This window comes from Ammodytes marinus, assembly GCF_949987685.1.
Source record: "Ammodytes marinus genome assembly, chromosome: 7".
Classification (NCBI taxonomy): domain Eukaryota; kingdom Metazoa; phylum Chordata; class Actinopteri; order Uranoscopiformes; family Ammodytidae; genus Ammodytes; species Ammodytes marinus.
In genome coordinates, this window is record NC_137211.1 from 16,537,207 (window position 1) to 16,564,586 (window position 27,380).

General features: G+C 42.2%; 1 protein-coding gene across 1 annotated transcript in view; it reads left to right on the plus strand.

Moving 5' to 3' along the window:
- Positions 1-1,130: 1,130 nt before the first annotated feature.
- LOC307252632 (metabotropic glutamate receptor 7-like) overlaps positions 1,131-27,380 on the plus strand; it is a gene marked incomplete at both ends in the record, with an annotated part of 58,283 nt that continues 32,033 nt past the window's right edge. The window contains 2 exons of the mRNA XM_080030352.1: positions 1,131-1,637; positions 26,900-27,116. Of these exons, the coding sequence (XP_079886478.1) occupies positions 1,131-1,637; positions 26,900-27,116 (724 nt within the window). The remainder of the gene's footprint in view (positions 1,638-26,899; positions 27,117-27,380) is intronic.

A 27,380-nucleotide genomic window follows, 5' to 3' on the forward strand; every position in this document is an offset into this window, starting at 1 on the left:
CAGATCTCCTTTTCAAGCCCGCCACCATCAACATCAAAAGAGACACGAGAAAACACTTTTTGTGTGTTTATGTGAGGGAGGGGGAGTAGAGAGAGATTATGGATGCTGAGATGCAGCGCAGCGAGATGCACTCAGAGGAACAATTGTCTTACCAATTCAGTCTGTAAGTGCATTGTTTACCTTCTCGTCGGGCTGCTTTATGAAGACACCGAGCGACAACTTCCTGAAAACCTTGGCATGAAGTGATGTTACTCTTTTTTCTTTTCTCCCCTCTCCTATCCTGGATGACGTCTCGCAAAGGAAAGGGGGCTGAAAATTCGGCGCGCACAGTGAATCCTTCGCTGTGACTCATTCATTGTGAGGAAATGCGACCGGAGACAGAGAAAGAGTCGGGGCTTTAATTAGCTGGATTTTTTCCCCCATTGTCTCTCCGCTCAGCGAACGCCACATTTGAGCTCGTGTAGGCTACTACTGGTCGTTTTTCGTCTTTCTTTTTTTTCTTACTTGTTTTTTTTGGGAGACTGTGGAGATGGTATGCACCCCTGGGAGACAAATGCCACAGCGGAACGAGCCATCCCTGCGCTCCCGTGGAGTTGGTTTGCGCAAGAAGAATGTCACCCACTTCTGCCGGTCGTAACATCTAAGTATTGCTTTTGAGAGATAGCCTACATTCCTAAAAACTGCATTTGTTGCTCGCTAGAATTGCCGCTTTAGCTTGTGAAGAAATGTCTGTTTTTCCCAGCAGCAGCAGCAGATTCATTGTGTTTCCCACTCGCGCTTTATTGGATTTAGCATAAATGGACAACAATTAGGCCAGTTCTTCTGCGGCGGGTGTTCATCTTCTTTGACTGATATTTGTATGACTTATAGATGTAGCTTCCCTTTCTGAGAGAACCGAATTACCATCAGGGGGGCTTCGCTATTCAACAAGCTGCACCGCTCACTCGTGGCAGCAAAGCGATGGGCGCAGTTCGCCTGAGCCATCTACTGCGTCTTAAATTCTCCAGCCCAGCTTGTTGAATCTTGTCCCCCCGGTGTCAGAGAATGGGTTTATTTTAACAAACTTATTCGCCTTTTTGGTTCTTTCTTTTGGCGGATTGCACACTCAGCATCCTTCCTCAAAGTTGATCATGGCTCGTCCGGGTCTGTGCGCTATAAGGCTGGGCTCTATATGGAGATTGTTCTGGCTCATGAGGACTGTGGTAGATTTCGCGCTGCCTCAGGAAATTTATGCGCCCCATTCAATACGGACAGAGGGGCACCTGACCCTCGGCGGACTGTTCCCGGTTCATTCAAGAGGGGCCGATGGCACGCCGTGCGGGGATCTCAAAAAGGAGAATGGCATCCAACGGCTCGAGGCCATGATGTACGCTTTGGACCAAATCAACCAGGACGACCAACTCTTACCCAACATCACCTTAGGCGCCCGGGTGCTGGACACTTGTTCGAGGGATACCTACGCGCTGGAACAATCGTTAACTTTCGTCCAAGCTCTGATCACGAAGGACACCTCCGACGTGAGGTGCACTAATGGGGAGCCACCGGTGTTTGTCAAGCCTGAAAAAGTGGTGGGAGTCATCGGCGCCTCGGCGAGTTCAGTATCGATCATGGTTGCCAACATCCTACGCCTCTTTCAGGCAAGTCTTTGAGCGTGTGCGATAGTTGTTTGGCTTTTAAAATTGTGTTTTCACTGCATGTGCAAGCTTCTGGTAAAATCCTCTTTTTTAGTGAAGAATGAAAGTAGTGCTGTTCATTGCCACACACCCAGTGGGAGAACAGGAGTGCCATAACAAATAACCTTGTATCTCAAAAGGAAAATATACACTTATTAACAAATCTGCCATTTCCGGGTGATTTTTTTCATATATCTCTGCATTTTCTCCATTATAAATCCATGTATGTTATGACTCATTTTCATAGTTTCACTCTTTCCTTAAAATGTGTACCAAAAGGAAGGTAAAGGGGAGTTTGGGTGGCTTTCCCCTCCACTGTATAGGTGTAGAGGAGACAGCGGAGTGTGCTGTTGCTTGTCCCCGGTGGTGCTGAAAGAACAGCTCCCGTCTGTTCCAGTCTCACTCCAGAATCTGGATGAGTGGGCACTGACAGCCTGACACAATCACACCCCAACTCAACAACCCCCCTCCTGAAAATAGCAGGCCCGCTTCATGTGATTGCACATGATTATATGAGCCTCTTGTATGGGAAGACTGCGGGCGATATTTTATGGATTTTTTTGAACCCTGAAAGCCTCGATTTGTGATTTAGTTGCTTTGCTTTCATCTGCAGGGGAGCCCTCTTTGATCGCAGCTTGTTTCAAACTATTTGCACCATAATTGAGCCCGATAGCTGCTAGTAAATTGAATGTATTTGCACCACTAATGTTTCAAAAGGAGGGAGCTTGGGATTATGGGAAACACATCTCTATTCATGTTGGCGGTGTGTCAACTGATGTGTGTTGACCCACTGCTGGTGCTGCAGCGGAATGAGAAAGAAGGCAGGGCACCAATACAGCAGATGAATTATTGAAACACATCTCCCTAGCAAAATATCGAATTACTTGAAATACCACATAGATGCTTTTTATTATTTTTTTTTACAAAATGTGAAGAAGCCTTTAACCGTTTTTCTCGTGCGAGGATGGCGGCCTTAAAGTCGAGGAGGATCTTCAGAGCTGTATAGTGTTGGTAGCTTACTAATGATTTGTTGTTGCAGATTGTAACTCACAGTCTTGCCATTTTGTGTTTTGTTTCAGTTCAATTAGTCAGACCATGGTCTGACTCTAAGTAGCTGTTAAACTGCAACTGTAAGACCATCAAAGCGCCTAACATGCTTTTAGACACCCCCCCCCCCCCCCCATTTCCTTTTGTTTTCACACAAGCAAACGCAATACTCTTGTTTTTCATACGACAATCATCCCCTGGGTTTTTCATTTAGTTTTTTGCTCCATTGTCTGTACAATTAGACTGATGATGCCCACCACAACCTTGATTCCGGCTTCAGTTCTTCTTCCCTCGTTGTAGGCTGAGTTAACTAATGAAATGTATAGCATTCCAAGTTGGTGAAAACCATGTAGTTATACTATTAAGCTTCCTTAATACGCCCGTCATTTGTTGCAGAATTCCAGGATTGTAAGATTCTCCCCACCCCATGCAAACTTTGTGACACGAATATGTGGTAATTTGTGTAATGTCAAGGGTTTTTTTTTTCTGATGAGAGTGGGATGATTTCTGTATTCCCTCACCTACCTCCTCCTCACACCAGGTCTTCTGACACTTCTCTTAAGTGCAAAGCTGTGGGAGTGTAGGTGTAGTCAATGTGGGATGTCGTAATAGAGCGTGAGGAATCCGTGGATGGACAGCTAGCGTCATGCGGCTCCGTCCGTTGTTTAAAATAGTTTTTGGGGGATTCCAATCACATGAGTCGAATCTGCACACGAGAAATTCAGTCCTCATCTTTGCCCTTAAGCCCACTTGTTTTAATATATCTATGGTGAGGATAGTACTGATGATAGACGATAATAGATTAAATGTGAGGCCACACGATGCTGTATAATCAATACATGCCAGAAGTGAGAGCTCCCTGCCCATTTAGCCTCATTAGTTTTACGGAAACTGAGTGGCGCCTGGCAGCAATTCCAAGCTTCTGAACTTGTTTACAGCTGCAATCCATCAAGTGTCAAATGATTCCAGTCAAAATTTCAGACAACACCTGTCCAGATATAATAATCTTTAATTAGATCTAGACAGGTGTTGTCTGAAAGCAAAACACATTTTTTAGGTTCCCATATCTTGTCTTAGTCGATCTAAATTACGTTTAAGTACAAGAACAGCTCCATAATTAGGCAATCTAACCGACTTAAATCTTTAAACTATATGACCTCTCACTGGGCTATCCTCCTAGCCCACTTCCCACTTTGTTCCCAGTGATTATCATCAGGTGAGTTTGTGTCCAACCCGCTGTGATAAATGAAACATCAGGGAAGCTAAATAGTGATTGCACATTTTAATTGAGGCTAAATATCAGCACGGTCTGTCCAGGACATGAGTAGCTGCCAAACTAGTAATGCATGGGAATTGACATGAGGGATAGATTTTCCTGAGGACCCAGGAGGGTTGATCAATACTGTTGCCATGGTAAGGCCGCTTTGCTTCTAAGATGTTTTTATTTCACTGGCTTTCAAGCTGTGTAGGATATGAGAGGCAACAATGCCACAGGAGGGGGGGTTAATTTTTTTTTTCTTTAACCTTTATTTATACAGGTAAATCCCATTGAGACCGAAGACTCTTTTGCAAGGGACACCTGTTCCCATTTACACGTTACCATTCACACACACATTCGTACACCGATAGCAGGCTAACTATCGACATTCACACGAGGCAAGGTGAGTGAAGTGTCTTGCCCAAGGACACAACAACTATGACACAGGTGGCAGGGTGGGGATTGAACCTCCAACCCTTTGATCATCGGCCGACCCGCTCTACCACCTGAGCCACAGTCGCCCCAATCTTAATGAGGCAAACTTCTGACTGGTTACCAGTAGCTATGATGTCGTGCCGCAATGCTTGTTTGTGATATCCCTGAGAGTCTTAGGGAGCACGACACTGCATTTGAAAAAACAGGGCCACTTACTCCATTTGTAAGTCCTGGCCTCTTGAATGAATCATGAAATTGATTTTTTTCCCTCATGACATTTACGTCAGGGAGTGCATCCTCCTATTTTCTGTCGCATCACTTTCCACCAAAGACCGAGGAAAAACTTTTTATTGAATCCAGGTGAACTCTGTCTTGTCCTCCTGTGTGGTGGAAGCATCCCCTCCAGACTAGCTGTCTAAGTGAGGCATTGATGTCCTCTGCTCTCGTAGCCCTGACAGGCTCCGGTCAGCTTTTTATCTCTCCTTTTTTACAGAATCATCACTGTGATTGATTTGAGGGAGATTGAAGCCTCACCGTGGATCTATTCAGTTGACAATGGTAAAGGCAGGCACCAAAGGAATATGAAGGGTGTGTGTGTGTGTGTTTGCGCGCGCGTGTGTATGTTACGTAACAAGTGGTACAAAGTGGCCTAAGAGGTTATTTATGTCTGTTTTTTTCAAACACGGTTGCCATTTGTACAATGATGCATGCAGCTTGGCGGTCAATTAGTCACACCTCTTGTACAGTGCATACAGCCCATTCATGGGAGACATGGATGGTATGTAAAGTATGGTATGTAAAGTATGCAACATAAGGCACACAAAGAGCTCCGTTACCATTGCTTAAAGAATGAGAACGCAACTGTGTCGTGGATATACTGCACCATCCACACCAGTGCTTTTGGCTCTCTATGCCTCGCTAATTGGCATCTTTTTTTCTACTGTGACACAGCAACCTCTCTCAGTACAGTGTTACTTCATAACGAGCATCTGACACATGGATTATAGAGCAAGTAATTTCATTTCTCCACCAACTTGACATTTATCTCCAAAGTAAGGTTCAACATCTTACTTAACTCATGGCTTAACTCTGGAAAAAGTGGACATGTAAAATCTATAAATAATAGTTCAGTTTTATGCAATATGTGAATGCATAGGACATGGCAGTGAATAATTAGGATAGTCATGACAGCTCTTAAGCTTTATTTTGGATATTATGTTCATATTTTTAACTTGTTTTATTTTTGTATTATTAGAATCATACTGAGGTTTATTTCAAATATGAGGCGTTTGCCTTAGTATCTTGGTGCATAACAAAAAATACAATATGAGAAAATAAGTAACAAGCACTGCAAAAGCCAAGAATCATAAATTGAAATGGACACAGTGGTGTCCATGGAGCAGGAGGAGAGTCAGTGTCAGAATAGGTGCCGGGCGTTGTTGACGAAGCAAGCCAGACTCTCGAAGAAACTCCTGTTTCGAGTAGAGCAAAAAAACTTCAGGGAGTCAGTTAAGCTCAAAGTTGAACAACAAAGGTTGAGAATGGAGAGAGATAAATTGGATATTTATTTATTTTTATTCTGAGAAAGACTCAGTGGGATTCTAGCCTGGCACTGCCCGCCTACTACCTACTTCCGCTCAATTGTAATTTCCCTTCAGTAGTCAGTCTGGGTCTGCGGCATATTCGCGGGTTTTCTCCGGTAGAGTTTTACCTGTCCAATCAGCGAACAGAGGGAGTGGCTGAGAACAATGACGTGCGCCAGTTTCAGTTGTAGTCAGAAGCCGTAGCAGCAAACGTTATGCGATTGCTTGGCAGATCCAGAGTGGCACTGGACAGATCCAATAGTTTTAAACTTCAACAGACACCCGCCTTCAAGTGATTTTACGTTTGTCAATTGAGCGATTCCAGACCTACTGTTCAAATTAATTGAAGTATGATGGTCTGGTAGAACCAGGCTAGTGGGATTCACCCGATAGAGTGAAATTGAAAACTTGACTGAATATGGAAGATGATAGTAAACCTTAATAATGTTCCACCTTTCTTTGAATTCATAAAATATTTACAATAGAGCAAGAGAATTATTAATATTTGAATAGGAGTCAAAACTGTCTGGCTTTCCCAGGGGATTTGCTTAAAGGCGAAATTACACCCCTATACTCGGAAGGGAAGACAAACTGTTACAATTACATAGTGTGTTTGTGCAGGAGGCACATACAGACAAAAAGTTTTGCAGTAGCTTCCTTGGAAGCAATAATCTGCAGTGATGAAAACTAATACCCACACTCTGCTTTTCTTGTTCCCAATATCACTTTAATTCTGCATAAACTTTGAAATCGTTTAGCCAATAACTGGTCTTCTTCAGGGTTACAGTCAGTCCGTGTACATGCAGACTCATAATCGGGTAACTAAACGAATAAGACTTCAACAGGACTTTTAAACTGCATGTAAACACCTTTATCCGATCTACTTCGCACACAAATCGGCACAATAACGGACAAGAGAAGTCGGATAAGAACACCTTGATAACTCGTTCATTGTCGGCATTCTCTCTGCATGTATACAGGGATCGGACATCGCATATTGGAGTTTGCTTCTGCGCCTGCTCGAGAATCCCTGTGGAGGATTTCACAAGGAAGTGGAAGGAGACGACGTAAAAAAAATAGTAGGGTTATTGCATAGAAAGTATATAAAAATATAAATAAATATTTGTATATATATAATAATTTATAAATATAAATATATATCTCTAAAAATTATTGTCGGAAGGGAACCGGACGTGGCTCATAACCACTTGTTGAAAGGGCTACAGCGCCACCTAGCATAGTGGAGACAGCCATGCATTGGACATTTATCCGATTTCTTAAAGCCCATGTAAGTGACACGGTCCGTTCGAGTGTCTAGTTCGATATATGTCTTAATCCAATCTAGTTGTGCCATGGAAACGCACTGACTGAGGTCGTGAGCACACCTGTTTATAGCTGAGCCGTGATGACGCGTCACTCATCCTCTGTGAATTTGGCCGTTGATAAAACACACGTGAGGACAATACGCCCAATTATTCAATCAGTAGGAATGATTGCATGGTACCTAGGTGAATATCGCATTAGTATAACATTACAAAAACACAACACCTGAAGGTGGCAATTGTGACATATTAATATTGTCACTCATCTACCAAAACCTACACAACTACAGTGTTGCATATTTCATTGACTTATGGGATAAGTTAATCTTTCGTTATAGTGTAAATAACCATTATACTGCTGCCTGAATTGTAAGGGGAAAAATATCAAATCAGTCGACATGATAACTTTGAAAATAAATGTGGTGTATATTTTGTTATTACGTGTGGATATACAGAATGCATAAAGTCGAGTGATTCTTACTTCTGGACCTTGAAACTGAAAAAAACCCTGCTGGTTTCCATTCCATCTATTTAATCAGATGCTAAATGATGACAGCGTCAGACCAAAATTGTCAAAATTATATTTACTCAAACTCTTTGGAAAGGGCAACTGGGGCAGGATACAAAGTGGGCACGGCTATGAGCATAAGCTGCGTGTGTTATGGCGTGTGTTATGTGCATGGCTAGCAGGTTAAGTATGGCATTCCACAAGTATAGAAAAATAAATACTTTTTTTTCAACAACTTTTTATCGTAGTACCTTTTTTCCACTGTTCCTTGCCCTGTGCCAGCCACACAGCATGGCCATGCTCTTACACAAACAAGGCTACAAACAATCAATACTTACTTAAGGAGAGGTCAATCACTTGCTCTTTCGAATCGGCACGACATTGGTGCGTCTCGGTATTTGGCAAGTCAGGGTTCAGTCAGTTTGAACCCTGCGACAAGTGAACAAGGCAAGATCAATGCGTGACAAGAAGCAAATGCATTTCGTCTGTGTTGCTGAAAAGGCCTTGGTTACAGATAAAAACTAAAATATCTGGCTGGGCAAAGTGGCAGCAGTGCTCTTGGGTCTGAGCAGCAGGACACAGCAACATCATGGATGAAGCCAATGTTGGAATTTGATTTATTTTCTGCATTTGCGGGCCATGACTGTAATCCAGGAAACTCCAGCTTTGCCAAATTTGAACTGATAACCAGGCGCAGAAATGTTGCCTGAGAGCCTGATTTCGAACAGTGTTGTGAAGGGGTGCTTTTCAGTGGAGCAGGTACATATTCCCGCATACAAACTTGGTACAGCATGAGCAACTGATGCAATATTTATAAAATGAATAAAATATCCCTGTGTTACACAAGTATCCATTGCTGCTGCTGACATAAGGTCATTAGGTCAGCAGCCTGCCACAGGGGAATTATGAGCAACCATGCATGCCTGATATTAGTGTCTGGGTTGTCCCCACAGGCCTTAGGAGATTGGTAGACGATATTTTATATACATAACAGTGTGCTGTATAACTTACTGGTTCTCAATGAAAACATGGCTATTACGTTCCCATTCCATACTTGATTTGTTTCCATACATATTCAAGCTTGTTTCTGTGTCATGATCCCGCGTATATGGATTCAATGTCTTTTAATGAGGTGTCATCCGTCATTTATATATACATGGGTTTGGAGGTTGACTCTCCTTGTCAGGCTATTACCCCGTTTTTCTCCCACTGCACCAGAGGGAGGGGGAAGAGGGCACCTGCTTAAAAGCTTAGCTCTTTTCACATCGAGGTCGCACCAGTCCTCCTTCAAGACCTATTGTCGGCATGACTGTAAATGTGAGGGGAAAAGCACTCTTAGACTTTGTTGGAAGTTTCCTGCAGTTTATCTGACGAGCAGAGGGAGCCAGAGAAGAGAAAAACCCCATTACGTCCGATCCTCTTACGGGGACGAGTGGAGGAGCAAGTTGAGGTCTGTGCTGGCTGCTGGTCGGCCTCGCACTCATCCCTCCAAAAGGAAAAATGTCCCCGTTGCTTCAGCAGCAAACGATCCAGTATGGGCTGAGAGGCATAACCACGGGGGTCTTTTTGGATTGTTTCACCGCAGTGATCTGTGATCCAGGCAGCATTTTGGACAGGCCTTGAATAACACAGTCACTCAGCCATAGTGGGCTAAACGTCTGTGCTATATGGCTAAACAACATCTAAGTCTATTTTTAAGCAGTGAAAAACTCGTATAAGCACAACTTTTCTGTATAGATCAAAAAAAAATTGTGCCTTTTTTGCAGAGGCAAATTCTTTACTCCCCTGAAATTCCTCAAATCCTAAATGAGTCAGAACATTTTGTTAAAAGGCTATTTTCAGTGGCATGTGTTGTGGTTCCCTGTAGCTTTTGTGCTGTGTTATCTATTTTAGTGCTTTCTCAACACTTTCCTCATTCAACTCCTTAACAAAAAAATAAAAAATCGTATTGCACCTAAGACTAATCCTTTAGATCTATTTTAGCTCATGAAGGATGGGAGTATTCCCCTCTCAACGCATAAATTATACTACATTTGAAGAAAAGAGCGAGAGATCCGACAGAAACAAGACTGAGGGTCTGCAGCCTGTTAGCAGCTTTGTGAGGCAGTGCATGCTCACCCTCTTAGTTTAGCATTTTATCATGCTAATGCTCGCTAATTGGCGCTAAATACATGAGTGGGTGACCCCAATTTAGAAGGAGGTATAATGTTAATTCTTACCATCTTGGTTTGGCAAGGTTATCATGCTAATGTTTGGTAATTGCCCTTAATACACAACTGGGTGACCACAATTTACCAAAAGGCATAATGTTGATGCTCACCATCTTAGTTATGCGTGTTAGCATGGTAATATTTTTCTAATTAGCACTAAACACCAAGTACAGCTGAGGCTAGTGGGAATTTCTTCATCATAAACAAACTAGGACAAATTTGACATAATGATTGTTCTAGAGGAAATGTCTGGGGATTGCCTAAATTCTTCTCTCAGAAACACAAATGTGTGGAGCAATTTTCATGGGAATCTATCTGTCCATTAACTGTCTAGAGATTTCACCACAATTATTACCACCAATATCTACCTCATGGTGGCACCAGATAAAAAGTCTGGGGATCGACAAACTAAGGGGGCCTGACCATGAATGTCTGTATAACATTTAATCAAAATCCCTAAATGACCGACAGACCGACATCTCCATTCCTAAAGCCACACCGCTAGCTTGACCTATAATCAACATCTTCATACTCAGGCTCTGCACATGGACACACACGTTTTCCGTGTCTCAGTCACAAAGTTCACACGGTAAAGGGTAACAGCCACATGAGTGTGAAAGGACAAATGCATCACTACACTTAAAAGACAAACTTGGTGCAGTGTGCTGCAAACTTAAAAGGGACAGGAGGTTAACTGCTCGCACGGCTGTCTTGCTGTCCCTGGAGGCTGGTGGCACGAGGCTCTGTTTAGATTGCATATCCATGTGAGGGCTCTAATGTAGATAGTCATGCCACTGAAGAGCAGCAAGAAATAGATGAGGGAGCGCCGCACGCCAGCTTCGGCTGCAGGAGAGGGAAGATAAACCACAATTGATCGTGTTTATATTTTCTCAGTCACCTCTAGTGGTATTGAACCCGCAGTAGTTTTACATCAATCCGCTTTTCAACATTTTTTTTTACAAAGAGATTTTTGTTGTTGATTTTTTGTTATAAACAAGTAATTTCTTGTCACATTCAGCAGCACCACAATCCAAATCCCATTGACTTTCATTGTCTTGGTCATGTTCATTGTGTTGGGATTGAGGCATAAATCCTCATTTTCCATTACAACTAAAAATCATTTAGGATTTTAATGCGTGATCAATTAATGTAGAAATGTACAGTTTTCACTTTTGGAGGTACAGCTAATGGTAACTAAACATTTCTATTTTATATTATTGATTATATGTCAATTGTCTTTAAAATCTAAACAAAAACTACCAAATAAATGAATGAGTGAAATACAAAATTCGACCATAACTATCTTTATGGCTGTGTGAAATAGGTGATCCATGTCAAATATTTTAAATACATTTGTGTGTGTGTGTGTGTGTGTGTGTGTGTGTGTGTGTGTGTGTGTGTGTGTGTGTGTGTGTGGTACCCTTTATATATCTCAGCGATCTGGTGGCCCAGTGTGCTCTCTCACAGTATCCATAATAAACTGTCACCGAGATTCATTCCTTGTCCTTCAGTTGTGTTATTACAGCAGGGCCTTAGGGTGCATCAGTTGCAAACAACAGATTGTAATGTATAACCATAATATCAGCAAGTACAGTGTGGACCATTTATAGGGAGACCATATTATTCTGCAGCATTGGCATCTAATAGTTACACTAAAAGACCTGTTGATCTTATTTGTGAGAATGAGAGTGAAGTGTGTGTGTGTGTGTGTGTGTGTGTGTGTGTGTGTGTGTGTGTGTGTGTGTGTGTGTGTTTATGGCTGAGTGCTGTTTTAACATATTTGTGTGTCTCTGCTCTTTTAAGCTTGAAATGTATACAGTGCCACAGCAGCAAGAGCATACACAAAAAAAACAGTTGACAGGATAACTGTTTTCAGCTACAAATCCTGTAGGATTTCAAGTGCCCCTCTGAAACGACTGCATTGATTTGGAGAAAAACCTCAATCACCATTGACGCTTTACAAATTAAATTTTCTTTTCAGATGGGGTTGCCTAAACTACAATTGACTGTGGATAGGAGATGTCGATTACAGAATATGGTGTTCAGTGTTGGAGAATTGACATGTGGCACACACTGAGGCTAGGAGGATCAATAGTGTGTCATTTATCATTGGATTATGCATTGAGCTGTCAGGTGCTCTCTACCTGGAGGTCAAATGCCAATCCTTTGGGATACTAGCCAGATAAATCATTTAGGCATTGGGGAAATAAAACCATCTGCATAATGCAACAGCAAGTCAAACATCCTTCTCCCTGCAGTGGGTAGTATTGTAAATGTGTATACTATTTAGGAGGGCAAAATATCTTTGGTTTTAAGAATGCTATTGTTGTACAATCCTGACCAAAAAGATTGACCTCACAAGTAATTCCAGTAAATTGGCGGGCTAAGATTTGGTTTCTGTTCTAGATGAGTGTAAGGGTTGGGTCAAATGTATGCTTCATAAAGAGAGAATATCAGGAGCCCTGCTCTAGATATGTACAGCGTAATTCAGAGTAGTAGTCAGATTTCATCTGTTTATGGCACCACTGCAAAAATAAATGGATGAAGGGTATGTGTTCAGGCTGCATCTTTCTTTATTTGTATTCCCCTTCCAGAAAATGTTGTTTACGTTCTTTCATTCTCTTAGTGAAACAGAGAGACGGAGGGCTACGCACATAGTTATATGGTAGAACTGGAGTTACATCCAGGTTAAATGCCTATTTTGCCTCGTCTCATTACTGAACAGGAGACTGCTCCCCATGCAGTCGCCACAATACATTATTTCCATCACCGTGATAGAGAGCGGGGGGTGGGGGGGGGGGGGGGGTTGCAGTGAGCAGAATGTTTGCAGTCTTTGCTAGATGTCACTTCTCTGGGGACAATAAGCTCGACTCCACAAGGTCAAACATTGCATTCAGTTTTCGGTTAAAGTAACACATAAAATAAGGTTAAGGATGGGGTCAAAGCTCCAGAGTACGAACATATGTCAGTGCAATATCCCCCTTAGTATTAAAAAAATGTGTTGTTTGTGTGTGTTTTAGCCTGGCACTAATTGTGTACTCTGAAGGCTGAAACAATTTTCCACATCCCGTGCACAGTCGGAAACACATCACACCTTTTTTTTATGAGAAACCATCCAAACAGAGGTTATGATAAAATGTTTAATGTATGCTGTGTTTTATTGTTTGCTTATTTTATTGTTTGTTTGCCATTGTCTGTCAATTCGTTCTTACTATGTGTTACTGCATTTTCTGAGTCACCTATGTTGTTTTTTTATCTTTGTTTGTACATGCATTTTATTTCTGTAATTTTAGGTTGCCTTTTGAATATCTGGCCGGGGTCAACAGATGTAAACTAGCCTCTTATGTGAACTCTGGCTCACTGACAGTTCGACTGTTGATTAGTGTGCAATGTCCTTGAAAAAAAACAAAAAAATAAAAATTATATTGAATGTGCTCTAATAAATTTAAGATAAATAAACACTTAAATGCACTCAATTGGCTGGTCGTAGCACACGTGGTTTGTAGACCAGGTTAGTTTACCAATACACTTTGATGCAGTTTTCTGTACCATTTCACACTACCATGATAATGTTTAATCTGTTCAGGCCATATGCAGCTCACATAATAGCGTCTAGCTACTGTAATCATAAATTAAGCCTTAGTAATACGACTAAACAGGAAAAAACTCATTGTATTTTGATATTGTTGTTGTTTGGAACACGCTTTTGAAGCCTAGACGTTTTTGAAAATACGCAATGTGCATACAATATGTAGTAATATTAATTAAAATATGAAATACTTTCTAAAGTAAATAATCACATTCAATGTATTTTTAAATTTTTTATATTTTGGATGATCAATTAACGAATGAGTTTAAAAGTCTGGGTTCATACATCTCCTAAATATATAGTGAAATAATTGTATTTGTCTTATTTCCGCACACTTGACAGATTGTCTTATTAGCTGAGATGAGATCCATAGAGGTTGTTTTGAGAAAGACACATATTTGTGCTGTTTTGGAAAAAATAAAGATAATCCCTCAGTAGCGGTGTGTGACAGTTCCTTTGTATTCGACTGGGACCATTCCTGTTTCAGCTGGTTAACTTGTCTGAGGGTAATTGTCTGATCTGGCGTCTGTTGCGCATCTCTGATTCTGGCTCAGGAATACATGTCAGTTTGTGCACCCTGTTGACACATTTTCTCACTGCGAGTGGAAGTTGTGTGAAATTTGCACGTCACGAAAACACATTCCACATAAATCTTCTCGGTGCATTAGTCAAGACACTTGCTCTGATGAATCATGATCTCAGTGAGAATGAGAGTCTGTTTACAAGGATGCGCTCTATCTAAAAGACTGTGTCCAGTTCTCCCAGAGTTGACAAGTTATTCAGTATAGCTCTAGAAAAGGCTTCTTGTGCTCCCTCAGCAGACAATTGTCCATTGTTCTGTCTGTGTAGCAGTGTGCTGCTGAGAGGACTTTCAGGTCAGATGCCCTCAGTGATGCAGTACACCTGCGGAGAGCTCACAGGTGGCCAGGTCACTGCTGGACTAAGGATCATTTTCATCCGAGTGAGCTGCAGGGTGGGAAGATAGCCGATATACAGAGAATATAATAAGTTTTACTTTTAGATAATACAATCGCTATATTTCTTTATGCCTCAGTGCTCAATGGCACAAAGTATATTGTTGAAAAATTGTAGAAGTGTAGTGAGACAAAAAATAAGGCAGACAGAAACCCAAAAGAGCGATTCAAAAACAAGCAGTTAAAAATCAAAACCTCAAAGTCCAGGCAATTATCTACCAAGGCTTAGAATCTACAGTCATGTTAGCGGCTAAGCTAGGCCGTACTTTGGCAAAATTTTGAGCCTAATGCTTATTGTCAGCATGATAACATGAACACAACCCCAATGCTAACATGGTGATGTTTAGCATACAGTGTTTACCAAGTTCTCCATCTTAGCTTACTCAATTTGCTAAACAGTACTGGGGAAATGTAATGGCAATCCATCCAGTTGTTGGTGAGACATTTCACAGCCTACTACTGGGATCCATTCTTTGCAGACCATAGCTATCTGTACAAGATTCTAACACAAGCCATCAAGCACATTTTGAGATATTTCACAGGATAAGACTTTGCTCTAGTGCCGGCGGCACAAGAGAAAAGTCAGGGGATCATCAAAATCAGTAGGATTCATCATCTGGGCATTCATGACAGTTTGCACAACATTTTCAAGATAATCCGGCCAATAACTGTTGCAATATTTCATCCTTAGAGCCATTTCGCCAGCATGGCTTAACGGTTGCTAAAACAAAAGCGAACCGGACCATATTTTTGTCAGACATCTTGCTGCTACATTAATGTAGCAGCAAGATATGTTCTTGCCTCAAGCATCAAAGTCATTAAATGCGGCAGTCAGAATTTGAAAGCTTTGAGAGAGCATACATTCTTGATTATGATTGTACCAATACTCATTGGCTACAAGTTTAACGGTTCATCTTTTGTTGACGCCTGATCACATTGAAAACGTATAGCTGTGGTCTAACTCCTAGCAGAACTTTTATGTCTTCATGAGACACATTCAGCCCACGATCCTCAGGCTGTTCTGACTGTCGCCTATCTTGACAGCAGTGGAAAGGTGACTGGTGACTGTGGGAGAGAAGGGACTAAATTGCCCTGATCGGAGCCTTCCGGGCTTTGGCTGTGTGCTTACCACCCAACAAGGTCTTCCAATCAGATGCTGCAGGTAATAGATAGTTAACGTGAGGGCCAGAGTCCGCCAATCGCATCGAAGGAGGCAAGGAGCCTTGAAGGAAGGTCTGTCTCTGCAGCTAAACTACGGCCAATAAAACAGCTGAATGTGAAATACTCCTTCAAGACTTTCTTTTTAACCAAAATCAAGGTTGTCTTTCAAAACACTTCGATTGTCAGCTTTACTCTGTTGTTTTTGGTTTGGGCTAGTCTTCTTAGTTTAATGCTGAAGGTTTTATCTGTTTCGGAATATTTAGTCCTTTATTTTTCCATCTTATTTTAACTACTTTTCTTTGTTAGTGTCTGTCTGGATTTAAATTATTCTTTATTGATATACCAGTTGTATCGCCCTGGTCGATTCGAGTGGATGTTTTACTCCGAATGGCTCTAAGCAAATTGTTTTCATTTTATTTAACATAAGGATATCAGCTCTGCGTGAATAACAGTAGTTCTGCATTTACAAACCATAAAAATCATTTCAGTTACCACCAGTATGGGTACAGTTTGTGAAAATAAAACAGCAGGCAAAACGTCAGCTTTAGCTATTGAAAAATGTGTGTGATACTTGCAGGAAAATGAATTAATCTGCACTTTACATTTGCAACCTCTTTGACACAAATCCAAATGGGCTGACAGTGGATGTGGCGTGGGTGGTGAATGCAGGTGTTGCTGATAAGATACTATAATAATCTTTGGGAAGGTTCAAGGCAGCACGGCAGGCGATGCTAAGTGTGCACAGATTGCCTATTAATACGTTCTGTTCTGTTCTGCCGGTACAAACATGTTATATGTAAGTGCATGCCATCAAGTAGGGTATCGGACACACTAACAGAAGGAACAGTATAGCTGTGATATTTACTACTGCTGTGATCAGTATGTAATTATATGGCCCTGCTAAAGAATTTAATATTTTTTGTGAGGAGCAGACAGAGATGAGAGATAAAATTGAGGAAGCTTGCCCGCATTGCCTGCGCCATTAGGGGAGAAATGGTCCTGGCGATGATGCTCTGTCGAGTCTGAAGAGAGAGCTGTACAGGGAGAGATGGGGGATAGAACAGAGGGAATCATTGGGATGCAGGTCAGAGTGTTGCAGGTGCAGCACTCACAATGAATGTGTCAGACCCTGCAAGCTCCGGCTGGATTTAGGTCTGAAAAAAGATTCACCTATGATCGCTCTTTGGTTGATAATATGCCAAAGCCAGATCAGGGCTGGACAGAGCGCTGAGATGTAAATATGTTGCACAAACCAACAATCCCCAGGATACAAACGTGTGTTTTTCCCAAATCTCTCATCAAATAATATTATTGTTCTCTTACCCAGGGCATCAAGTTGTGCATTTTTCAGTATTGTTTTATCGATATTTCATAATTCACAGAGTAAATGAAAAGATGGCGTGCAGGCTGTAAAGAACACAGTACAGAAATCAACAAGGCAGCCGCCTTTACAGTCAGGAAAAATCAATGCAGCTATTTGTAATTTGAGACTGTGTCGATAAAAAAATAATACATTTGATAACACATAGTTATAAACCTGCAGGCAACATTTCATTCTTACCGTGACTCTGTGCCTTTCTGTCGCACCTGGAGAGTGCACACAACTCTGGCACTATGATCAAGGCTGTTCTGCAGGGCCTTGCTTTGAGTGAAGCCTAAGTCAAAAGGAGCTTTACAAAATGACTGGAAGCGATACGGTTTCTGTACAACTGTCGCTGAGTGACAGCATAAGAGTTTGACTCTCATGCCAGTTTGAAAGGCAAAAAAAATAATATGTATATATAAATACTACAATATACTGTATATATTAAGTCACTAAGCTCCATTTATTGTAAAATGTAGCAGCACACCTTTACACTGCACAACATAGATGTTGAGCCTCTCCTCGATACAGAATCCTCTCCGATGAGGATTTGAGAGCTATTTCGTGTTGGGAAACGATTATTTATTTGAAATACCAATAGAGTTGAAATAGCAGTCTGTTTACCTGATGGAAAGATGGGGGTCAGCCAGGTTCCCTTTGTGAGCTATCCACACTTTCCTCCCACGCCACGACTCTACTCTACTGTGCAGCTCCACTGGTCAAATATCTGATTTGTGAGTCATACCTAGCCTGCATGGAGAAACATGCTGGTTGTCTTAAAATACACCCTGGCAAGCAAGAGCTCAGGCCCAGCCCAGAGCACTGGAGCTACCCAGGGGACTGGCGTGGAGCGAGCGGGAAAGACAGAGGGTTAGGGGATCGACTGGGAGAAAGGGAAGTGGGCGGAAAGAAGGAGATGGTGCAAGGTCATGTTCGATAAAGGATTATGAAATCTTAACTTTCTGTCGTGTAACATCAATGCTAGTTCAGCGGTGTGGGCAATTCTGAAAAGGGGGTGTTTTGATTCTTGTAGAAAATGCTCCTTCAAAACACAGTAAACATCCAGACTTGTTAAATATTTTCAGACAGGTAGTTATTCCCAGCAATAAAGCTTTAGAACCCCACTGTGCTCTACTAGCCCAGCACCAAACTGCAGAACGACAAAGTAAGCCACTGGTGAACATAATGAGCAGGTGTAGGCCAAAATGGAGCTGAAAGAGGGTAAATATTGGACTTGCATTTTTAAGGTGGCCAGAAACACTCAAATGTATGTGAACGTTGATCTGTGTCGGCTGAATATTTAGATAAGCAAGTGTTAGCTGACATGTTGTTAGCCAAACCAACTTTATAACATAATCATGAAAATAATGACTACCTTTCAAATCAAAGAAATACACAAAAATCAACCCTTCTACAGATGTTTTTGTGTAGGCAGTGAACAGCTTGCTGATACATTTGCAGAAATACATTCAAGGTTAAAACCATAATCTCTTTGGCATGAAGTTTCGGACAAGTATTTTCTTATACAATTTAGTCGTACCAGAGTCTCATTAGGAAAAATAAAATGTGAGAAAATGGGGTAGAAAAGAGAGAGCCCAAGGAGAGCGAGAATGGGGAAGTTGGCTGGCACGGGAGCAAATAAATAATGGCAGATTGCCTTGGCCTGGGAGGAAACTGGCGGCCCAAGGACCTCTCTGGGCAGGAAGTGTCTGCTGATCATCTGTGTGGGCGTGTCTGCATGCAGACAGAAGACGGGGAGGGAGAGAGGGAGAGGCCAACAGGAAGTTGAGACTCCCTTGTCTCTCTCTCCGGCGGGACTGAAACATACCGAGGGGCGGAGAACGAAGGAGCGAGGCCCGAAAGTCCCAGGTTGTGCTTGGGCACGACGAGGAGGCACAGCCTGCATGACAGTAGAGTTTGAGTGAGAGACACAGATGGGCAGGAAGAGAGTGACAGGGAACGGGAGGGAAAGCTGTCGTCTTCCCCCCGCCCTTCATTCGGCTTTGTTGGCAGTGGCTTGCTCTGGTGAAGAGAGATTACCAAAGCCCAGCCCGAGGTTGCATGTATGGACACAGTCATTACCTCTGCCCTAGCTAACAATTGGCACTGCTGTCTGAATACAAACCAATGGGCTGTCTGTCCCCCCTTCCCCCTTAAAGTCGCAAAAGCTGTTGAGCCTTGATTTAGAAGGACAGATCTAAAGCGTGATAACTGCTCAATATCTTTATAGGCCAGTTTATTGTACCGTATTATTCTGTTTATAGGATATCGACCATCGCTGGTTTACAACGCTGGGCAGTGGAGCAACAAATAAATCTTCTGACTTGGGTTTTTTTTTTGTTGTGAGCAAATATTTATTCCATTACGGGTGGGGTTGTGAAATTGCTTGCAAAATGTCTTTCTCGACCGGGTCATGGTATCATTCTTACCGTTTGTATTTGCATGTCACTGTCCCGATTTCTCGAGGACATTCTGTTCATTGGCATCTGGCCACAGACAGCATGGGGTTAGCGCCCGGTCTGTCAGAACCCGCTGTCATTTCCGCCATCACCGTGGAGATTGTAGCAAACAGCCGAGTGTAGCTGACTGATGTCAAGATATACTTAGAAGCTAATCATGCAGCAAATAGAGGCGCAAGGATTCCTGCAACAGAAACTGCCTGGGCGCTCTCACCCCAGTTAAAGCCATTCATGGGAAACATTTCAGCCCTGCCACTCACAGTTCCTTTTCAGCTAAAGGTTTCTCAGCGTTTCTCTTGGATTAATGGACACCAAACCAAGTCTGAACAACCCCACTCGTTTTCTCTGCCTAATTTTTGGCACTGCTGGTGGTGACTACTCAGTGCTGCTTTTTGTAGGGAAAGCTGTTTGTGAAAAATGGCCTTTGTTCTTTGTCTTTTTTGGTTCAAGTTTTTTTGTTCAAGAAACCCATGGACTGTTGTACCCTTCTGTTTTCTGTGGAGACAACCTGTTTCGTCATATCTACAGATCCTCCTCTCAGACGGCGGGGATAGATGTTTGCCATTACCCCTAACTGAGAGTGGTGTTTTGCCATATGCTGCCTATTTTGATTCAAATAAAATTTCCTTTTTTTTTGCATCGAGCATAGGAGAGACAACCCTGAGCTGTACCGCACACGTAGTCACATCTGCAAGTATTGCTCTCAGCTCTTCAGATTAATCACCTTCACATTAGCAAAGAAGGAGAGCTAAATCCCAAACATTAAAGTCTCTCACCTTTTCTTCAGAGTTGCCCGTGGTGCTCGCAGGCTGCTGTATGTGAAAACGCGACGGAAAGGCCAAGGCACTCTAATTAACTTCACCTAGCATTCCCACTTACTGTGAACGTGTCTAACCTTTACACAACCTCGCTTAGTCACCTCTCCTCTTAAACACCCGGGCTTGAATTTAATGTCAATAAGCAGATTACAACACACTCCCCCCCACACACACACACCCACCCACCACACACATATACACACACACCACCTCCCACCTCTCTCTTTTTTTCTCAGACTTCAGCAACAGATTTTTATTCAGGGCGGCCGCAGCACTTTGTGGTGGTAAATCAATAAAACAGTGTCCCCTATAACAGACCTCTGTGTTTTCCTTCCATCGATCCTGTCAGTCCAGATACATTTAAGAGCAAGCCAGACGATTACCCTCAACAATCCAAACTTTGATCTATACTGCAGATGACAGGTGCCAGACTTCAGCAATGGGTAATTGTGATACTGAAAGCGGGCATCGTTAATCATTCTCCATGGCTTGCTTTCACTTGCTCATGATCGGTTTTGTGCTCATTGCAGCCTATGCCCATGCCGAATGCTTGCAGGCATCACCATCTCCTTCTTACCTTCTTCCACTGCGGCATATACCAAACTGATGTGTGTGATTCCATTTTTCACATGTTAAAAATGTGATGTGCCTTTATGAAAGGAAGATAATTGCGAGCAGAATCAAGTGTAGAGTGAAATGTGAAAACCACTAATAAAGATGAAGGAATAGGGTGAAATAATCCTTAACTCATTCCAAGCTAATTATTTACAGAAAAGGATTTCAGAATGTTGTTAACGTATCGATTCTCCTCGCCTTATTACCTTTCCATTATCAACTTCACCAAAGCATTGGCTGAAATGTGTTGCAACAAGAGCTTATTTAGATGAAACCATTATTGGATTGACGTTTGCTGCTTGTAAATTACTAAAAAGAGATAACTTTCAGAAGATTTCAATCCGGTTCACTTATTGGATTGAAAAGATTTACCTGTTAACTTGTATTATTTTTTAAATCTAGCCCATTTGCTACCATGAGAGAGAAACACAAAGGTGTTCGATTCTAATCAGTATTAGTTAGTCAGCATCTCCTTGTATCTTTATTCCAGCAGGTTTAATCCTCACGCCTCAGCATTTCCTCAATAAGGGTTTGGCTCTTTTCTCACCTGGAGGTCAAAGTGGTAATTAAAAAAGCACAGGCGGAAAATGTTAATGTTTGTACCGCAAGGAGTTGTCGATTCCTGGGGATTGGGAACAAGGAGTGGAAGAATTATATCAACAGGGTACAAGCCTGGGATAAAGTAATGGTTCCCTGCAGCAAAAAAAGCTCCAGAGAGACAAATGTTCAAGCAGCTTTCTGTCACAGCTGGGGCGAAGATAGGACGTGATTCAACAAACCCATAACACCTTTTGACTTTGTTGTATTACTACAGCAGCTCTGTTGAGATAGATCTCCTATCAAATGCTCCAAATGGCTGCTTCACTTTCTGAAAAAAAGTGTATTTTTTTAAATGCAAATCACTGTTGCTGTTGCTTTCCATTACTTTGCTGGGCTCTCTCTCTCTCTCTCTCTCTCTCTCTCTCTCTCTCTCTCTCTCTCTCTCTCTCTCTCTCTTTCTCTCTTTGACCCAGCACACTCAATTTAGGCAGCCCTGAAGTGATTTAGCGTGTGACATTGCAGAAGTGCTCCCACCTGTGAATTGCTTTAATTGCATCACATATTTTGCGTTGGTTGATATTATAGTTAGCATTTCTTTTGGTGTCCTCAAACATATTGAGTAGTCTTTTACTCGACCTCCTCCTCCGCTCCTCAATTTGTCAGCTTTGTGCAGTTGACTCCCTTTGAGTAGCGGGTCAAAGCTATAACTCACACTGTGTGAGTTGAAGCAATCCCATCAGCTAGCTGCTGTGTCCTCATTCCTGTTTCCCCAGTGTCCGGCCGCTTTTGATCACTCTAACATAAATGGATGGCATTCACACAGTGCTTAGATTAGACTGTGTGATGAGGTACAGCTCTGGGTTCAAGAGAAAATGATGTCTGTCCCTGTTTGTGCATCCACTTGCCAATGGGAGGTAGCCATTTTGATCCCAGACATGCCACCAGGCGGGATTGCGGTTTCAAAACATTAATCTCCTATTTTGGACTTTTATCAGGCTGCATCGTGGACCGTCTAATACCTAATAGGTCCCGTATTTATTTGATACTGGTGTTTTTATGGTGGTAAATGTGAATGCAGTCGGGTAGATTAATACCACTTTACTTTCAAGAGATTTATAGCTTGTATAAAACAAGACTAAACTTGTTTTCAGACGGAAGACAAAGACTTGCATTTGCACAAATTTGACCACCGGATCCATGTGTTTCCAGCAAATGTACTGTACCGACTGAACAGCACACTGGCCTCATAACTCACTGGAAACTTCTTTCAGTTATTTCCCCTGGGTCTCTACCCATTTCATCAAATGTCTGCTTATGAAACTGGCTCATGAAGCCCCGGGAGACTTGTGTATTTTCTCGATCAAGTTGAAACTATCTCATTGGAATTGATTAGCTGACAATACTCACCACCATCCTGTGCATCAAAACTTTCCATTCACTTCCTTTGCTTTCTGTCCGAACACATGGTAAGAGCCTAAACTCCAGCGACTCTCTAAGGCTGTACTCAGGCAGAATGGTGCATTGAGCTAAATGCATATGTCTGCATGCTAACATGCTACCTATGACATTGCAAACATGCTGATGCAAAGCATGTAATTACCTTGATCTTAGTATGCTAAGAATGGTTAGTCAGCACTAAATACAAAGTACAACTGAGTAGCCTACATAGCAGAAAAGTAATTGACACATTTTAACATGAAGAGAGAAGTTAATTGCCAATATGGTTCACACCAATGGATGAAATAGACATTTAACTCCTTAAAGCAACACATGTCAAACTCACGGCAAAGCTACAATACAAACACACAAAAGAAAAAGGTTGCAGATTGGACAGATAGACAGACTCACTGACTGAGTTGCATCCCTTGAGCAATGCTGCTAGTTTGGCTAAAAACCTTAATCTTTGGGGGTAAAATGGACACCTGCAGACTATTAACAAGTTTCCTGAACATTAGGAAAAGTGACCATCCTGCACTTTCTGGAGCTTGATTGATATAGCCTGATTCATATCAACATGGGATGGGACGTGTGTCTTTGCTGCTCTCTAAGTTTTCCATTGGTCAGTTGATGGGATGTGTCAGTTGTTAGTTAGTCTCGCGAAGCCAGACCAAACTACAGCAAGTAGTATGGTCTGGAAGCACACCGTTTAGAGCCGTCTATTCGGGGGGGAAACTGGGCTGGCCTGTTTTTATTTCTTTAAACCAATCACAATCATCTAGGGCGGGGCTAACCCCGGGAAACAGCAGCGGCGTCGATGCAAAATAGTGCCGGGGGGGAACTTATTCTGATGGAACATCTTCACGTCCAGAGGCTGTCAGAGAAATGGCTAAATCTAACCCGCAAACGCCACAAAAAAACTATTAAAGACAAAAGGAATACACATAGTGTGTTGCTTTCTAAACAGCATGTCAAGACACCATACACTTTAGCCCCCGAGGAGCTCACGGGATAACTTAACCGGAATTAACTAGCCACGTAGTCACGCAGTGTTATCTCTGGTAACATTATCATCAGCGGCCCGTTGTCCTGTAAATCACCAAAGAAAGGGAACGGCGGATCTTAATCTAGCTGGTTATAAGGTCCGGTGCTCAATCCAAACCACCACGCTTCATTTTCCAGAGTTTATGAGGGTATTTCTGCCCGGGGGAAGTTGTACAATGAAGTTGGACATCTAGGCTAGGCTAAGCTAGGCTGCGCAGCGTCCCGGACCGCCGCCGCCGATATTATTATCCCAAAGTATCGCCACACTTTATTTCTGTCTACAGTAATGTGACTTCTCACACTCTGTGTGTGTGTGTGTGTGTGTGTGTGTGTGTGTGTGTGTGTGTGTGTGTGTGTGTGTGTGTGTGTGTGTGTGTGTGTGAGAGAGAGAGAGAGAGAGAGAGAGAGAGGGAGAGGGCTTCACAGAAGCACACAGGTTGACTGTGAGCGAATTGTTTCCTAGTTTGAGGGGGAGCTCAATACGGGAACGCCAGCAACAGGAAATGGAGGCGAAGCGTTGTTAGCCAACGCCAGCGCCAATAGACGCTGGCGGAAACGGTTCAGCCAGACTAGTTGTTAGTTGATGATGTTAATTAAACGTGAATGTGTTGCTTGCAAACACAAGTAATAGTTAACAAATACAACCTCCATTCACACATTATCCACATACAAGACTGACCTTTGTAACAGTATAGTTTGACAAAAAAAACATCTAAACTCAAGGTCCCCCTACCAGCTAAGTGTTATAGTTGGATATGCTATAGGCGATATCTCATCAGGAGGGAAATGTAACTGAACTCATGCAAGGCTTTTTCTGCATTTCTTCATTGGTATGTTAAGAGAGAAAAAAAGGGGACAGCACAGCATGTTTCCCTGGTTACAGAACCAATTTAGTCTGTGTAAAATATTGCATTACATAATGTGACTGTACTCTTACGTGATCAAATGACACGATAATGTAAAATTTATGAGAAATGGGTCGCTCATTCGTTTTGCAAGCCATTGTGTCAGCCTGTCTGTGTTAGCGCAGGAGAATGAAAGTGATGTGCAGCCTCTGCTTGTGTTTACTGTCTAACTTTCAATTATCATTGGATGTGTTATGATTGTTTTTATGGGTGAGACCCATATGGGAAATTGCTATTATCTACTTACATTGTAACTCTTTGTGATGGGATATTTCTGTAAATGACAAATAATATTCCCTCTCCCATATCTTACACAATTACGTCACCTTCTGCATTTGAACCTTTGTAAACTTATATTGTATAGTAAACTTATCCAGCTTTATATCAAAACCTATCATATACTGTATCTGTGGTCATTGTTGGATTGATGGCAATAACATTGTTCAAATGGCATGTATGCATATACAGTAGGGGAGAACGGGGTAATCTGAGCCACTTTTTACATGTGCCCCACTCTAAGCGAGCTAAAATGATTTATCACTCAAATTTACACATTTCCCATTAATTCAGGATGTTTCCTAGAAATGGGCATTAGCAGAATTTTTTCAAGACAAAGGGCAGTGAAAATATGATTGTTTTAAAAAAAGTTGTCATGTGGCTCACTTTACCCCAGCTGTGGGGTAAACTGAGACATACCAGAAAAATCAAGGGGGTAAACTGATCCACTTACTTTTTCCACTCTGAAACTACCATAACAACACATATTGTAACAGTTAGAATCCTGCAAGCTAGCCACACATTCCAGAACTAATGTCGGACTAGTAAAATAATGATGGAGTTTGGTCAATTAAGCAAAGCAAATTTTCTAAACACTTGAAAGTAACTCTGAACAAAATCAAATACAACATATTATAATTCAAAAGGTTTTAATAAGATTCAAATGAAAGATAGAACCAGTTAGATTAGAACACAGTCTGGGGGTCAGAACACAGGACCCTTAGAGCCAGCTAGTGTCTGGGGGTCAAAGCGTAGGAAAATCAGAACCAGCGAGAACAGCCTGGGACTCAGAACACATGAGAAGACCCAACTGGATTATAACATCAGCCTGTCATACTCTACAACTAGGCCTACTCTACATTCCAGCCCTGAAGGTTACAGGGAAAGATGAGAAGGTGCTCTTTCCGTGTGGTTGCCCCAGGTCGTCTTCCTGGTGTATTTCCTTGGCATGATGGCTTTTCTACAATGTGTATGACATTAAAATAAAACATATGTTATGTAATATTACATTAAAATATGTTTAAGACTAAACTTAACTTGTGCCTCATGGTGGGGGAAAGTGAGATAGTGGCTCACTTTCCCCCACAGCATTTGGCTCACTTTCCCCCACCACCACAATTTTACTTTTACATGCAAAATACCTATTTTGGTGAAAAAAAACATGCTTAGCACAGCACCATGAGGTCCTCTCTTTCAGGGCCATGGGGAAATGAGAGGGGCTTGAAAACATATATCTCACATGACCACAAATGTTTTCCGTTGCCTAGATACAGGGGGTTGCTCACATTACCCGATGCCTCAGATTCCCCTGTTCTCCCCTATATATATATTTTTTTTTAAAGATATTGTTTTGGCAATTTTCATGCTTTATTGATTTGAAGAGACAGAGGTGAAATGGGGCAGAGAGGGGAGTGACATGCAGAGTACAACCGCGGGCGGGAATCAAACCCGGGTCTGCTGCTGGGCCCGGCCCGGGGGGGTATACATATTTTTTTGATCCATTGTGGGCACTGATCTGAGGGCATATTATGATTTTTGACACGCAAATTCCAAAAAAATAGATTTTTCTTTTACTCTAATGCAGTCACCATAGCAACCACCTATACTGATGCACCAGAATATTGCCAACACAGGAGTAAACTTTCCCTTCCCTTCCCCAAAACCCACTTCTTCTCTTAAAGATCCCACAGATCAGCTATGCGTCAACAGCCCCGGAGTTGAGTGACGACAGGCGCTACGACTTCTTCTCGCGGGTGGTTCCTCCAGACTCCTTCCAGGCCCAGGCCATGGTGGACATCATCCGAGCCCTGGGATGGTCCTACGTCTCCACCATCGCCTCAGAGGGCAGCTACGGTGAGAAGGGAGTGGAGGCCTTCACTCAACTCTCCAAAGAAGCAGGTAAGGAAAGGTGACGATAGGGACCTAACTGCATTATAATCACATTTTCAAAAATGCATTTCTGTCATTATTATCCCTTGTATCCCTTGCATTTTTCAGAAAGAGGAAGATCCGTTTTGCATTTCAAATTATGTCTAAAAATCTGTTTTGGGCGCATGCATTATTGATCTGTTTGGAAACTTCTGCTTTAGTCCCACCACACCCCCTCCCCTTAGTGAGTTGTGGAGTGTTACTGGAAATGTAGACAGAGACTCGGCTTGTAGA